At 41.5% G+C, this 17490-nt stretch overlaps 1 protein-coding gene and 1 long non-coding RNA gene across 4 annotated transcripts; one reads left to right on the top strand and one right to left on the bottom strand.

The window, feature by feature from the left end:
• Positions 1-197: 197 nt before the first annotated feature.
• Positions 198-3048, bottom strand: LOC124016305. The gene is made up of 3 exons (XR_006835340.1): positions 2713-3048; positions 1196-1431; positions 198-1015 (listed from the first exon to the last, which is right to left on the bottom strand). It is a non-coding gene; the product is annotated as an uncharacterized LOC124016305 (long non-coding RNA).
• Positions 3049-3244: 196 nt separating this feature from the next.
• rusf1 (RUS family member 1) lies at positions 3245-15608 on the top strand. Of its 3 annotated transcripts, XM_046331800.1 has the most exons (16): positions 3245-3419; positions 4370-4557; positions 4644-4808; positions 9087-9164; positions 9397-9511; positions 9590-9635; positions 9717-9749; positions 9839-9944; positions 10143-10244; positions 10377-10447; positions 10573-10757; positions 10865-10922; positions 11014-11078; positions 11232-11378; positions 11495-11560; positions 15347-15608. In XM_046331800.1, exons 3-16 carry the CDS (start codon positions 4674-4676, stop codon positions 15430-15432), a joined length of 1293 nt encoding a protein of 430 aa, XP_046187756.1. In that variant the 5' UTR covers positions 3245-3419; positions 4370-4557; positions 4644-4673; the 3' UTR covers positions 15433-15608. The 3 variants fall into 3 exon arrangements, with proteins under 3 accessions (XP_046187756.1, XP_046187757.1, XP_046187758.1); XM_046331801.1 differs by lacking the exon at positions 4370-4557; XM_046331802.1 differs by lacking the exons at positions 4370-4557; positions 4644-4808 and having other exon boundaries at positions 3247-3419.
• Positions 15609-17490: the final 1882 nt, after the last annotated feature.

Raw genomic sequence — 17490 nt, 5'->3', positions numbered from 1 at the left:
AGGAAGCGGAAAAAGTCCTGCTTTGGGAGTCGATATTTCTCGACCATCTGCTCAAATGACAACAAAATCTTATCAGCAAATAAGTCGTTTAGCCTGCGTATGCCCTTATTAAGCCATAAGTTAAAGCCAGCATCCAGCAATCCTGGGCTGAAATCTGGGTTGTTAAGAATTGGGGTAAGAGCAGAGGTTAGTTTGGACCTTCCCAGGAAGCGTTGAACTGACCTCCATACTTTGAGTGTGTTAAGTGTAACTGGATTATTGCAGTGTTCTTCTACAGACTTGAAACTTCTGAAAAATAAAAGATCCTATACAGGATTTTTTTAATCTGCGGTTTTATACTCATACAGTCTTGGACTCATGTATGTCAGCAAATAAACCGTGTCCATTAAATGCTATCTCAAAAACAATTGGTTATTTTGTGTCCCCTTGCTCATCTCTAGTCTCCGAACCAACTTCTTATTCAGGAAGAAGGTAGTTTGACTACAGTCCTTACTCTAAGTGCTAAAAGTCTGGTTGGGCTACTGATAAATGTCAAAATATCTTATTTTGTATTTATAGCTGTGGCATCACTTGAATGTTAACTATAAACCAGTCTTCCAGTGATAAATTCCAGATTGACACAAAAGAAAGTTAAAGGTGCCTTTGTAAATCCTTATCAGCAAGACAGCCTTATCAGAATGATACTCAGGGAGGCTGTATACAGTGGAGTCTCCCTGAGTCACCGGAGGTGCTTTTCCATCTGTTCCCACCTCACAGTGTCACGGCAGTCCAAGATCAATACTAAAGAAGTTAGACCGCTGTCCTGTAGCCATCCTAATGGTACAGTACATCCACCTTGGTAGTTCCTGGGAATTGGTCAGTCTATCAGAGTGAGTATGTATGACACCAGTACCAATAGTAGTGGGCTGAGTACCAGAATCGCCACCCACACCACAATAGAAATGATCCCAAACGTTCTTGCCCGTTGGGAGTATTGTTCAGCCTTCTCTGGAGTCGTCTTCCTTGCCTCTCGAGCCTGTCATAGGGATAGAAGAGTACATTATATTTTGATATGACTCATATCTAAGATATAGACTCTAAGTGTAGATGTGCACATTTTGAGAACCGAGATGGTCCCTAAAGGGGCAACACCTTTTATTACATTACAGAATGTTTACAAAAACAGGTTTAAAAAAAAAAATAAGCTTGAAATTACCTTGACTGAGTTGACCAAAGCTAAAATTCCAATGCAGGAGAGTCCACAGATGATGCTGCTAATGGCCAGTCTCCTATAGTCCCTGTCCTTGGCACAGGAGGGAACAGTATGGTCACGACCACAGCAGGTGATCACTTGAAGGCAGGTGGTGTCATTTTGGGCATCTGTCGTTTCACCTGTACCTGGGACAGCAGTCAGTGGAATGTTCTCCATTGTTGCTGATTGGGAAGACATTTCTGAGGAGAAAATATATGCAGCAGAGTTCAGAGGATAGATCAAATGCAGAACAAGGGAATACAATTATTCAAGTCTGATAGCACTGTATTATTTGCAGTTGTGACATTGTCATAAAGGATATTAGTTTACTGAAACTAAATTAGTTTGTTTGTAATTGTCTTTCACTGACATGCCAACAAAAATGGTTTGAAATGCTCATTCTCTGCCAGGGTACTTTCTACAGACAAAACACTGTTATGCCCTATGGGATGAGGTATGCATTACTATCAATCAAACAGGAGCCTGAAGAACTGGAATGATTACACTGTGCAGTGTGCAAGTGAATATATGCCAGAGTTAAATCATTAGCCACGGAGAAAGAAAACAGCAAGAGGGAAATGTTATGATTGTATGTCCACTGAGTATACCAAACATTACAAACACCTTCCTTATATTGAGTTGCACCCCAACAAGTTGGCTGGATGTCCTTTGGATGGTGGACCATTCTTGATACACACGGGAAACTGTTGAGCGTGAAAACCCCAGCAGCGTAGCAGTTCTTGACACAAACCTACTACCAGACCCCGTTCAAAGGCACTTCAATATTTTGTCTTGCCTATTCACCCTCTGAATAGCACACACCCAATCCATGTCTCAATTGTCTCAAGGCTTCTTTTTCTTTTACCATGTCCTCCTCTTCATTCATCTACACTGATTGAAGTGACATCAATAAAGGATCACCTGGATTCACCTGTTCAGACTATGTCATGGAAAGAGCAGCTGTTCTTATTTTTTTTATACTCAGTGTATATCACATTTAAGTGTGTTAGATGTCATTAGATACCATCAACATTATCTTACTGCTGTAATGTTAACATGAGAATCTTTTTCCTGTCCCAGTTTCAGTCTTGACCTGGTGAATTCCAGTAACTTGATATATATTCTTACCGCAAAGATCATATCAATGAATGAAGAATAGTTACATTGTAATCGTCTCCCTTCAGCCTTTGACAACAGAACATTATTGGGTGCTTTTCTTCAATCCTCCTCATCAACTGATCATAAAGGAGAAGTATTTTAGGGAAATAACTTGGAGTGTCTGAAAAGTCCTGATGACTCAAAGCAATGAATGAGCGATGCTAAGCGCTTTTCCCATATGGTCTCATACACTCATTCTCAAAGGGAATCACATACGGAACAACATAACAGGATTTTTGTGGATTAACAAAGCACACAGTATCTGAAATGAAACAATAGTATATGACACACCATAAAAATAGCACAGATAATAATTGGCTTACTAGTCCAGGCTTGATCTTGATTGGGAAAGTACAGCTCTGTATGCCTCTGTCTACTCTCCAGTCAAACTGAAATCCTCACTTATGACGGCTGACAGAGCTGTGAAGAAGAAAGCTGATCTTTTCTTTGATTTATTTTCCTTCCTGGATTTAGTTAATGATCACAGCTGCTAGTTGGTTGTGGCTTCAGGTTCGTGAAGACTAGAGTTAACATATCCAAATGTTATCCAGATATTTCTTGTTTATAATATTTTCTTGAGCAATCTTTCTTTCTTTTGCAGTCTCAGTTTTGGTTGTGGTCACCATGAAAGTTAGTGGTGTCTGAAAAAGGAGAAGGCTGGGAGTGGATTATAACTCTTTCTTGTGTGAAACCTCCACGCCCCTTTACTGTTCACACTTGAACCTCCTCTGTCGTCCCACTCCCTCCCACACTCTCAGGCCCTACCTTTATCTATATCTAACTACACTCTACCTCCACGCCCCTTTACTGTTCACACTTTAACCTCCTCTGTCGTCCCACTCCCTCCCACACTCTCAGGCCCTACCTTTATCTATATCTAACTACACTCTCCACTTCAACCGTACTTGTTGGTTCTCCACATTCTATTATTCTATCAATCACGATGTTATGGAATACAGTGCCTCTTAGCTCCTCTTCTCTCTCTCTCTCTCTTGCTCGCTCTGTGCAACATTCCTGAAAACCTGCATAGGTGAGTCAAAACATGCCTTGCCTTGAGAGAAAACAAACAGCTTGGTTTCATGTACTCTGTCCTCCCTTATCCTCCTCTGTACATGTTAATAATATCTTTATGCCACTGTATTCATGTCTGTCTCCCCCTGTCTCCCTCTTTTAAACTTACACCTTTCATGCACGCTTTGTTTCATACACACACATACAATTCCCAATATGTTTGGTCCATCGTAAGTGAGAATGATTTAGGTAATTGGATAACTATGTGTTGAGACATGCCCACTCTCTCAAGGTCTCTGTTATACGTCAACTGTTTTGCTACTCTAGTCTAAGTTAACGTGCACACCCTGTTTCAAGACTTCCGCCAAACTACTCTGTTCTCTGACCCAGAGGTAAGGAATATTTATTTCAGTACTTGGGGACTACCAGACTGCATTCCTCAACAGTGATGTCACTCAAGCACACACACACTCGTCCACAGACGCACATAACACTCGCACACATGCATTCTGACGCCACACACTCCCACACACACTTTCACCCACACACACACACACACACACACACACACACACACACACACACACACACACACACACACACACACACACACACACACACACACACACACACACACACACACACACACACACACACACACACACACACACTGCTGCTACTGTCTATTATCTATCATGTTGCCTGGTCACTTTACACCTACCTATATGTACATACCGTAGCTACCTCAATTACCTTGTGCCCCTGCACATTGACTCAGTACTGGTACTTCTTGTATTTAGTTAAGTTATTGTTATTCATTATTGTTATTCTTTTTTAAATTGTACTTTTCCATTATTGTATCTTTAACTCTGCATTGTTGGGAAATTATCCGTAAGCAAGCATTTCACTGTTAGTCTACACCTGTTTTTTACGAATACAATTTTTATTGATTTTGTTTGACACACACAGAAACACACACACAAAAATACTACAAACAAGCAAAATTCGAAGCCTGTGGAAAATTATCTGGATCAAACTGTCCCAAAGCAATCGCGGGATTGGTCTAAACTGCAGGGACAGTTTCAGTCCTTAGCCAATAGAAAATACAGAATTTGTACAGCTGACGTGGCTTCTGAAAACACGGAAGTAAAGCTTTGGTAAGTGAAAACATGCAGCAGAAAGTAGTATTGCATAAAATGCATAACTAAATATATTATTTACAAACATCTGTCTAACCGTGCAGGTGGTGTTTCATTAAATTGAGGAACAGAAAATGCCAGTGGTGGCAACGGAGAGATATGGCTCCCTCGAGTCATGGAAATATCAGTTGAAGGATGGAGTAATGGAGAGAGAAAGAGAAGGGGGCAACGGTGGGACGACTGGAAAAACCATCATTGGCGTGTTCAAAGTGAGACATTTTTTTAACATTATAATGAATTTTGATAAAGGCTCACTGAATATAGTCTCACAACTGCTAAGGGAGTAAACGTTATTTATAATAAGGGTTACATGGAGAAAATCGGACATCTCTGAAGTGAAAATGGTTGGCCCTCTTCAGAAAAATATATTTTACCTAAACCCTCCCTGAACGCTTGAAAAAAAACAAGTGACCCTCATCTATACCCCAAATAATTAAACATAAATTGGATAACAGGGAAAATGCCTACCGTTTACCCTCACTTCTTGGGACAGACCAGGAGCCTAATTTATAAACCTTTCATAAGTACAAAATAATACCCCAAAATGTGCTTGTGCCACTTTTCACACAAAAGTTGGCATCTACATTTTTTTTAGCTTGACTGTGAGAATGTGCTCACCTCTCCGCAAACTTTAGACCATGTGTACACACATATATTGAATTCCAAGTAAAGCAGTGGCGATTTTAGCATGTAAATCTATTGGTGGGGCAAAAACAAAAAATGTGGGATGCATGCCAGCAAAGCCACTACACAACACAACACTAAACAATACATTAATTGCACTATAACAGTAACAAACGGTGTCCACAAACTGTTAGGGCCTACATAAAGCTGCCCCAACAGCAGAGTCTCAACACCTTACCACTGCTACACCTGGCTATCAGTGGAGCCTTGTCTGGCAGCGAAACAGTTCATTCAGCCTCATTAACTGCCTTTAAAAAAAACATAGCTGATATGGCTGACTTGCTGAAACAAATGTGGTTTCTACTGACAATTGAGATGTACAAACTATGGCATAAGTGGATGACGACTGGATAAGAGGCAATCTGTCATTTTGATTAAGACATTAATGAGCAAGAGACGACGGACATAGTCAATATAACTATTTATTCAGCACTTTTGAAATGTACAGCGGCAGAATTCAGAACATGGGCCGTTCTTACAGTGTTCTCCCTGTACAAAAAGTCAGAACTGTAGGGTAAATGAAGGGGATATATAAACCAGACAATGAAAGCTCTTGCAATATTCAATGATTACATCTCTCCAAAACAGGTTATAGGCTACATGTGCTCCACCAAGTCAGAACAGTAGGCAAAATAAAGAGGTGAAAAAAGACCAAATTATTAGGGTGAGGCACATTGAACACCGTTTGGGTCTTTGCGTGTTTTCGACACATTAAATAAGCTTTTAATTTGACATGTCAAATAACAGCATTCTATTGTAGAATGTTGTGTGTGCTGAAGTTGCACGTGCAACCCAGGCACCACGACTACTATTAGTAGCACTGTCAAAGCTGTGCAAACAAGCACACACCGGCCACGAATGACATGGGCTACTAACAGCTTACTACACAACATACACTTAGTATTACTTTCTTAGCTACAGTGTACATATCCCTCTTGCATATTACATAATTTATGCAGCAGCATAAAATACATTTTTGAAATCACCCTGTGAAGGTGGTGCGGCCGTCCTTTTGTGGGCACATTTTGTCAACATACTTTGTCATCAAAGTCTGCCATTCTCTGGATTTATGGTGGGACCTCAGAAAATACACACAGCCACTCCATTGAATAGCAGACTAATGTTAGTGGTTGCTTTGCAGTGCTTGCAGTTAGCCACTGATTCCTTCCAAACAACTCATTGGGGAATTTGCGGTTTCCAACTTGTTGTGTAATCTTTGTTACAATGGCCGATGAGCACCGATACGTTTTATCTATAATTTAACTTCATATGACAAGGATTAAAAAGTATTTGCCAGTAGATTGTCGACTTGTTTTTTTGTTGTTGCGCAAAACCGGTGGGGCTCTGCCCTGAACGAGGGGTCGCCACTGCGAGGAAGTATTTTGTGCAAATGGAGGATATGATGAAAAGCTTCATAAAAAACGAAAAACAGGAAAACGTATGAACAAGAATGCAACCATTTACCATTAATTAGAAGAATGAAAATAGATGTGTTTTATTTAAAATCGAAAATAATTAGACATAGAAATCTTTTAATTAGATATAGGAATCTTTTTCCCTTTTTTAGGGAATATATTTGGAGAATATATTCCTCACTTTTTCTGGACGTGCTGGGCTCATATTCTCAAAGGAGCCATACAACAAATTACCATCCACATCTCTTGTATATAGATATATATACAGCCTTGTATATAGATAGGCTATATGTATTTCAAGTTTTGCAAAATCATAGGCAGTGTGGTTTATAATACCGGTATGCAGTTTAATTTAATAGCTGATCTTTTACATTGAAGTAGGCCTAAGTATGGCATTTCAATTTGTATTCTCATATGCATAAGTAGCCTACTGTGAAATGCTTTTAGCAGTAATAAATATCAGTAGTACAATAAAACATACATTATAAAGGCAAGTAAAACAGAAACACAGAAGAAATAGAACTGTACCTACTGTAAGTACTGTAATTGCATTCTTTTGTAGACTGCCCTACTATGTTTCAGAATTCACGCTTTCTCTATCATATTTAGGTTGGGGGAAAAGTCCATGTAAAACATTGTCGAATTAAAATGTTCTGCTGACAGGTCCATGAACATGTGCCATTGTTTTCTCCTTCAGAAACTGACAGTTATTTTCCAGATACAGCATAAATGACTGCTAACACATTAAATAGGGCAGTAGTTTAGGTAAAATATTTCACAGTATGTGTAGGCTATGGTATTGCTGTGCGATAGGAACACGACATCATTGCCTATTTAATCCCAGAGCCTATACCAAATGAGGGAATATAAACCCAATAATCTATTGATAAACTAAATATTTGCATGCCGTGGCCTAATGCCAATAGTTCCAAATTATTCATCAAATAAAGGGTGTTATTGTCACCATAAAAGGTGAATGGAGGGTGTTATTGTCACCATAACAGGTGAATGGAGGGTGTTATTGTCACCATAACAGGTGAATGGAGGGTGGTATTGTCACCATAAAAGGTGAATGGAGGGTGGTATTGTCACCATAACAGGTGAATGGAGGGTGGTATTGTCACCATAAAAGGTGAATGGAGGGTGTTATTGTCACCATAACAGGTGAATGGAGGGTGGTATTGTCACCATAACAGGTGAATGGAGGGTAACAGGTGTATTGTCACCATAAAAGGTGAATGGAGGGTGTTATTGTCACCATAACAGGTGAATGGAGGGTGGTATTGTCACCATAAAAGGTGAATGGAGGGTGTTATTGTCACCATAACAGGTGAATGGAGGGTGGTATTGTCACCATAACAGGTGAATGGAGGGTGTTTTCCAGGCTGAGTTGGAGGCTGGTGGGAGGAGCTATAGTAGGACGAGCTCATTGTAATAGCTGGAATGGAATTAATAGAATGGAGTCGAACGTGGATTCCATGTGTTTTATACGTTCCATTTATTCCATTCCAGCCGCTACAATGAGTCTGTCCTCCTATAGCTCCTTCTCATATTCACCCTCTCCTTCTTAACCTAAACAGAACATAGGCTAGTCGGCGCGCAATCCCCCAAAAATTCAGAAGAAGCCTTTGACTCTCCTGAACTGCCACCGTAGGCCTACACAGCACAGCCATTGGTTAGGCATTAGTCAGCAAGAACAGAGCAGGCTGGGTCTCAGGGTTGGAATATCCATTGCAGTGTGTAATGCTTCCTAGTTTTATTTACCTCATCCCAACAGCTACCTTAGAAATATAACTTTGCTCTGTGCTTCTCCTAGCATGCACATATAGGCTATGGATCATTTGATTGAGACCACACTAAATAGCCTTTAAGCACACTTGATATTATGCGCCTAGTGGAGAATCAGAAATTAGGGGAGGCATCGGGCACACATCGATATATAGCCTAGTAAGCAACTCATTCTGAAACACTGAGAAATATAGAAATGTCATCAATTACAACTTGCATGACCCTCCCCTGGAGTAGATTTTAAAAATACAAAACCCTCCCCTTGACTGAAATTGAAAAGGCATGACCCTCCCTCATTTTCCTCCAGGTACCCAAACTGTAAATTTCAATCCGTCCCTAACCCCCCCCCCCCACCCCCTCATATCTCTCTCTCTCTCATTATCGTCCTCTCTCTCTCTCATATCATCCTCTCTCTCTCTCTCTCTCTCTCATATCATCCTCTCTCTCTCTCTCATATCGTCCTCTCTCTCTCTCATTATCGTCCTCTCTCTCTCTCATATCATCCTCTCTCTCATATCATCTCTCTCTCTCTCTCATATCATCCTCTCTCTCTCTCTCTCATATCGTCCCCTCTCTCTCTCATATCTCTACTCTTGTTAGAGTGTCTTCTTGCCTCAAGGGTATCCAGAGAGTGTCAGTGGCGATTACCTGCAGTATCAATTTTGGGATACTCTTCAGGTAGGTCTGTGTGAGAAAGACAGAGGATGTTGTTTTGTGGATATGTGTGCCATTATTTTGAAATGTCAAATTTATTATGTACATTTTAACACTCTGTTGCACTCTCTCCCCCTCTCCCTCTCTCTGACACACACACGCACACACACACACACACACACACACACACACACACACACACACACACACACACACACACACACACACACACACACACACACACACACACACACAGGCCTTCGCCAGTTCTCTTTCAGGTACTCTTGCCACCCAGGCCTCTTTAAGGGGTGTTGGTGTTGGAAACCAAGAGGCAACAGTTGCTGCTGCAACAATTACCTGGTTATTACGAGGTTAGTGTTAATGACTGTGATAAGACTATTGTCTTCTTTCCTGTTGAGGGGTTTAAAAAAAAACAATCTACATTTTAGATGGCACAGGCATGCTGGGAAGAATCCTATTTGCCTGGCTTAAAGGGTGAGTTTTGATTTGTTTTGTAATCTACTATTAGTCATTTTCAATATTGTTTTTCAAATGTTGTCTTTCTCTGTGTTTTAGGAATAAACTGGACTCTGAGGCCAAAAAATGGAGGTAGGGATGTCAAGCATCACCAAAGTGAGAGTGTTCATTGTGTGTTATGGAATTATTGGGTATTTCAATACTTGTGCTGTTTTCCTTAGGCTTGTTGCTGATGTTCTCAATGATATCGCCATGTTCATGGAAATACTGGCTCCTAACTTCCCAACATGCTTCACTCTAATTGTGTGCTCTGCTGGAATATTCAAGGTAAATCTGAATACCATATTCTCACTAGCATTGATTTTGCAGATAGCAACTAGCTATGTTGAAGGTTTTACTTGCAATGTTCCTAATATGTAGTTGTTTTACCTACTTTGGTTGAATGCACTGATTGTAATTCACTCTGAATAAGAGCGTCTGCTAAATGTAAATGTACACTGTTCGATCTCTCTCTGTGTTTGTCAGTCCATTGTCGGGGTTGCAGGTGGGGCCACCAGAGCTGCTTTGACTCTTCACCAAGCTCGCAGAGACAACATGGCGGACATCTCTGCCAAAGATGGCAGCCAGGTGCTCCATACATATTTCTTGATGACTTGATGATACTGTAAGATACTGTAACTAACCCATGGCTTTTACTATCCTGTCTCTTACTGCTGCTTTAAGATGAGGATCTTATTGTAATTCGTGTGTTCTTTACAGGAGACTTTAGTGAATCTGGCTGGACTGCTGGTCAGTCTGATCCTTATTCCTCTTGTCACTGACAATCCACTGTGAGTCCTCTATTGCACTGCTTACACGGCCACTGTATGAGATAGGACATCACAGTTCTATATAGATAACCCATTGGTTATTCGATGGAGATTGATCTGTTTTCCATCCTTTCTCATCTCCTCAGGCTGACGTTCGTCCTCTTCTTCCTTTTCACCATTCTACACCTTTGTGCAAATTACAAAGCAGTGCGTTCAGTTGTCATGGAGACACTCAACGAAGCTCGGCTTGCTATTGTGCTCCACCAATACCTGAGAGATGGACGGGTCCTCGGTCCACTAGAGGCCAATCTTAAAGAGCCTGTATTCTTGGGTATGGCTGACATTCAGTGAATAATAAACACTGAATTGGCTTGTTGATCATTATGGCGATCAACTATCAATGGATTTAACATAATTTTCTGCTGTTTATTTTTTTAGAGTTCAGGAGGACAGTGCCAATCAAACTGGGAGTGAGGCTAGGGGAACTTATTTATACGTAAGTTGGTGTCTGCCTGTTTGGTGTGAAAGTGGAGTGTGCTCAGATTTGGATGTTCATGATCAATTATATAATTTCTTTCATTTTGTAGGTCAGAGGACCTTATTTTGGCCATGAAAAACAACCACAAGCCCTTCCTTATCGGAGTCAAACGTGGTGTGTATAACATCTTTCAGTAATCCCCCACCAACTGCTGTACTCAGTTATGACCGTGGGTTGTTTCTAGATGGGTGTACATTACATCATGTCATTTTAGTAGATGGTGTATGTCATCTGAGTGTTATTGAATGTGCTATTTCTCTCCCTTAGGCTCTGTGTGTGTTTGTTTGGGACCAGATGCATCTGTATGTGATGAGATTAGGGCTGTGTGCCAAGCAGTGTGCCTCTGCACTGTGTTACAACCTGTCTCGCCACTAGAGGGGGCTCTCAAACAACTCTCAATGTCACAAAGCAACAGTGAGCCTTTAATGATCATCTTTACATGACAGTTTAAACCAATGTCTTTGTCAATGCTGTGTTATAACTCTGTTATCCCTTTTTCCTCTATGTTATCCTTTCCCCTTTCCCTCAAGATCATTGGGAGCTGGTGCATGAGAGTCATAAACTTATGGACCAAATTTTTCAGCCATTCCTCAAAGGTAAGCTCAGTGTAACAAGGTGTGCTCAGTCAGTAGCTGTTTACTCCCACCGTGTATTTTGGGATATTGTCAGTGGCGTCCGTTCAGCTAAACCTAGGGTATGCCCCTCCCAAGGAATTGTTTGGAAGTTGAAGCTCATTTACTGCATTTCTACACAGTTTAAAATGCTATTTGGAGAACAGCAAAAACCAATAAAAATGATCCCAGCAATTAATTATCACCTCAATATTGGGTTTAAAGGTCTGTGGAATGGTGTGTAAAATGTCAACCACTACTCAACTTCCTAAATTGACTCATTTACTTGTGGAACAGCACATACAGTGAACATGAAATAGATGCATAATACAGGCTAACAAGTCACAACAAGGACGATTTTCAAATGCCGATATCAATGTTATTTTATTATTATTTTTTATCCCAGGCCCCGTCCCCACAGGAAGGCTTTTGACATTTGGTAGGCCGTCATTGTAAATAAGCATTTGTTCTTAAGACTTGCCTAGTTAAATAAAGGTGAGTATCTGGTGAATAAAACAGCTGGCCGCGAATGTAAACTCTGCCAGATAAATCATAAACATGCATTGAAATAAGAAGCATAGGCCTACACAAAATGACTTACTTAGGCCTACAACTGACAAGGACGCATGACTCGACCAAAGAATGTCCAAAATCACGAAATACAAATGGAAAATCTACACATGCCTTTTTAAAAAGGGAGTTAAGGCCCCTTTACATGTCACCTTATCATACCATAGAGATAGATACAAGTTTCGTCTTTTATATGTGCCATCATAGCGTATATGAGCAGCGTCATTGAGGCAATCTCCACTTTGATGTAATCCATTTTCTTATTTTTTCTCCGAACACGGTCACCAGGAGGGCTCCGCCAATGAAGTTGGACGTCCCATCCGGTTGACAACATTCAAATGGTGGAAGCCCTCATGGCGCTGCCCATGCTAAAATGGCCTTTTGGCCACTAGAGGAAACCTATACATTTCCAGTAGCTACAATTTGTCTTATTGCGCTGCATAATGTGTGCGCACCAAGCTCATTTTATAATTTCTGCAATATTCACCAGGGAAGGAAAACATTCAATGAGTATTGAGGCATTTTATCAACAAGGTGCCTCAGAGTATTTAAACATTCTATTAACCAACGATGTGGCACTGAAAATATTGATGTAAACGTCCCTTTTTCAGGACCCTGTCTTTTAAAGACAATTCATAAAAATCCAAATAACTTCACAGATCTTCATTGTAAAGGGTTTAAACATGTTTCCCATGTTCAATGAGCCATAAACAATGAATGAACATGCTCCTTCGGAACGGTCATTAAGACAATAATAGCTTACAGATGATAGGCAATTAAGGTCACAGTTATGAAAACTAAAGAGGGCTTTCTACTGACTCTGACAAACACCAAAAGAAAGATGCCCAGGGTCCCTGCTCATCTGCATGAACGTGCCTTAGGCATGCTGCAAGGAGGCATGAGGACTGTAAATGTGGCCAGGGCAATAAATTGCAATGTCCGTACTGTGAGACGCCTAAGACGGCGCTACAGGGAGACAGGATGGACAGCTGATCGTCCTCGCAGTGGCAGACCACATGTAACAACACCTGCACAGGACCGGTACATCCGAACATCACACCACACAGGTACAGGATGGCAACAACAACTGCCCGAGTTACACCAGGAACGCACAATCCCTCCATCAGGCCTCAGACTGTCCGCAATAGGCTGAGAGAGGCTGGACTGAGGGCTTGTAGGCCTGTTGTAAGGCGGGTCCTCACCAGACATCACAGGCAACAACGTCGCCTATGGGCACAAACCCACCGTCGCTGGACCAGACAGGACTGGCTAAAAGTGCTCTTCACTGACGAGTCACGGTTTTGTCTCACCAGGGGTGATGGTCGGATTTGCGTTTATCTTCAAAGGAATGAATGTTACACCAATGCCTGTACTCTGGAGCGGGATCGATTTTGAGGTGGAGGGTCCGTCATGGTCTGGGGCGGTGTGTCACAGCATCATCGGACTGAGATTGTCGTCATTGCAGGCAATCTCAACGCTGTGCGTTAGAGAAGACATCCTCCTCCCTCATGTGGTACCCTTCCTGCAGGCTCATCCTGACAAGACCCTCCAGCATGACAATGCCATCACGCACAGAACGAGCAGTATGGCTGATTTACGGCAAGACAGGAATTTCAGTGTTCTGCCATGGCCAGCGAAGAGCCTGGATCTCAATCCCATTGAGCACTCCTTGGACCTGTTGGATCAGTGGCTGAGGGCTAGGACCATTCCCCCCAGAAATGTCCAGGAACTCGATGGACCTTGATGGAAGAGTGGGGTAACATCTCACAGCAAGAACTGGCAAATCTGGTGCAGTCCATGAGGAGATGCACTGCAGTACTTAATGCAACTGGTGGCCGCACCAGATACCGACTGTTACTTTTGATTTTTGACCCCCCCCCCCTGTTCAGGGACACATTATTCCATTTCTGTTAGTCACATGGCTGTAGAACTTGTTCAGTTTGTGTCTCAGTTGTTGAATCTTATGTTCATACAAATATTTACATATTTGCTACATGAAGTTTGCTGAAAATAAACGCAGTTGAAAGTGAGATGTTTCTTTTTTTGCTGTGTTCAGTAACCAACGAAGGGGCGGCTCGCTCCATTTGTTCCCCGGGCCAGCTTGTCTCTATCTGATAGTGCAACCTCTGTGCATGCAACACATCACAATCAGGGTGCTCATATTTAAAAAGTGCTACATCCACACTATAGCTAAATAACTTTTGCATGCAAGATTGTTAGAATATATCATTTTAATTCAGGAAGATGGACAAGCAAGACTGATAGTGAGGGGTGGAAATGCATTATACCAGAGGCAGGTAGGCTACAGGTAGGGATTAAGGATGCAGGCAGAGGATGATGATGATCATGAAGTTGACCTACAGCAAGAAGTTGAAAAAAGTTAGCCCAACTAAGTAATCATGAATGATTTACATTATCTCAATAATCATTCTGACACTGCATGACAATGCACATTTGTTATAGCCTACAATTGTTTGTTTTTTAAGGCCAAAACCAGGAAACCAAACTTGCTCTAGCCTACTGGGTGAATGAATGAAAATATAAATGAGCTCTACAGCTTTCATAACCCATATTTTAATGGCAATAAATGCTTTTGTTTTTGAATGGCCACCAAAAAAGGAGGGCTCCCCCACCTCCCCAATGATCTCCTGGCTGTCAAATAAGACAGTTCAAATGCCGACATCAAATTCAAAACATTCAGCACACTGCCTAAATTGCTGTCCGGCAAAGCAAACTGGCACTGTCCCTGCTTTCTAAAAGTGATAAGAATTTACTCAGGCCGTTAACCATTGAAGAAAAAATGGTCACGGTTCCTGTCTGTATAAGTTGTCGTTTTCTCTCTCGTATGAGCAGGCTTTACCCATGTGAGCTCGCGGTTCCTCCATAATGTCTGGCATGCTCACGCAAGAGAAGGAACAACTGTCGCTGGTCTACTTCTTGTCCACTCCCGCCCCATCAGGGGCAATAAGTAGACAAGAGTGGCCCTGCCCCAATGTCTCGATTTCTCTACTCTCTCAGAGCGATGCTCCACATGGTCCTAAAGCCAGCTCTCAATATGCTAAACAGCTGTTGCATTTTAAATCGGGATTGGAATGATTTGAGACTAATTTACATTTTTGGTCTTGAGCGCCATACCCAACTGACACCGCTGGATGTTGTAACACTGGTCAGTCACCATTGTTTGTGCTTCATCTCTTCTAGCTCTGGAGGTAGCTGGATGGCAGACCAGTCGAACCCTGCTGGACTGGGATGAATGGAGGGTGGAGTGGAAGAAGAAGAGCAGTTAAAGGAGTGGCAGGGTCTCTGGAGAGCAACAACTGCAAGGCAATAGGCTGAGCTCTCTGTCAAACATTCATTGTGACATGCTCAAATATTAATATGCTCAGATTCATTTAAAGGTTTTTGTCCTTTTATGGTACATTTTATACAAACAACTTCAGAATAAACTTGACCATAACTTTAACCATCTTATGTCCAGTGTGATATTACCAACCCCTGAAAGTAAGCCTCTGACTAGCCTGATACATCATTCAGTGATAGCCAGCAAGCTAGTCACAGTCTGACATAATGCAATACAATCCATCTTTGGAAACGGTTCTCTCATGACCTTTGGAAACCAGAATATTGAATAAAATTACATTTGAACTTTGTCTGCCCATTTGTCTGGGGGATTGGTCCTTCTGAGACAAAATATTAAAAGGATTGTACTGTATCTACTGGCTCCCGAGTGGCTCAGCGGTATAAGGCACTGCATCTCAGTGGAAGAAGTGCCACTACAGTCCCTGGTTTGAATCCGGCCATGATTGAGAGTCCCATAGGGTGGAGTGCAATTTTCCGGGTTTGGCTGGGGTAGGCCATCATTGTAAATAATAATTTGTTCTTAACTGACTTGCCTCGTCAAATAAAGGTTCAAACTAAATTATATTAAATCAGACTTTCCAAATGTGGTTCCCACTTCTCTGCTTGCCTCATGTCAAAATAAGTCTGTGACAAGTGATCCCTTCCCACTGGGCACACCATGTATTTCCACGTGGATAATTGGGTAATAGTTGGTTGATCAATGAGATTCCAACCTATATTCACCAACTCAAAAAGACAGCCAAAAGATATGCTGTGATTTTAAAATGGTTCTTTTTTTAGAAATATCTGATTTAGATAAATTGTTCATACTCAAGAGTCACGGGCCCAGCAGAAGCACCTTTGGCGTTGATTACCATTTTGAGTCGTCTTGGGTGTATCTATCAGCATTGCACATACGGTATGGATTTGTGGATTTTTCTCCCATTCTTCCCTGCAGATTTTCTCAAGCTCTGTTAAGCAATCCTCAAGAATTTCCACAAATTTAAATGGGATTCAAGGCTGGATTTCAGCTGGGCCACTCAAGGACTTTCACATTCTTGTTCTGAAGCCATTCTAGCATTGCTTTGGCTGTATGCTTGGGGTCACTGTCCTGTTAGACTGGGGCCGTGACCAAGTTAAGGTCATTTACATTCTGAAGTATGTTCTCATCAAGGATTTGCCTGAGTCCTTGCCGCTGAAAAGCATCCCCATAGCATGATGCTGCCACCACCATGCTTCACGGTAGGGATGGTGTTCAACAGGTGATGGGCTGTGTGTGCCTGGTTTTCTCCAGTCATATGAGCCTTATGAGTCTTTCACATGCATTTTTGCTTACTCCAGGTGTGCTGTCATGTGCCTTTTTCTCAGGTGTGACTTCCATCTGGTTATTCTCCTATAAAACCCAGATTGGTGAAGTGCTGTAAAGACGGTCGTCCTTCTGGCAGGTTCTTCCATCTCAGCCAAGGAACTCTGTAGTTCTGTCAGAGTGGGCATTTGGTTCTTGGTCACCTCGCTCAGTTTGGTCGGACAGCCAGCTCTATGCAGAGTCTGGGTAGTTACATATTTTTTACATTTCCCAATGATGGAGACCACTGTGCTCATGGAAACTTTCAACACTATAGAAATAGTTTTATAGCCATTCCCAGATATATTCCTCCTCACAATTGTATCTAGTTGATCACAGGACAGTTCCCTGGACTTCATGGTATAGTTTCTGCTCTGACATGCGCTATCAACAGTGGGAACTTATATAGACAGATGTGTTTCTTTCTAAATCATGTCAAAACAATTGAATTGGTCACAGGTGGACTCCAATCAAGTTCTAGTGACATCTCAAAGATGATCAGAGTATATTGGATGCACCTGAGCTCAATTTGGAGTGTCATAGAAAAGTGGGGTGAATACTTAAGTAAATAAGATATTTCTGTAAAAAAATATAGCAATTTAAATTCAGGCTTTAATTAAACAATGTGGTCATTTTTAGGGGTATGAATAATATAATAAGG

Source organism: Oncorhynchus gorbuscha, linkage group LG26 (genome assembly GCF_021184085.1).
Source record: "Oncorhynchus gorbuscha isolate QuinsamMale2020 ecotype Even-year linkage group LG26, OgorEven_v1.0, whole genome shotgun sequence".
NCBI lineage: Eukaryota > Metazoa > Chordata > Actinopteri > Salmoniformes > Salmonidae > Oncorhynchus > Oncorhynchus gorbuscha.
The sequence above is the reverse complement of the archived record's forward strand: the minus strand, read 5'-3'. Positions and strand labels throughout refer to the sequence as shown.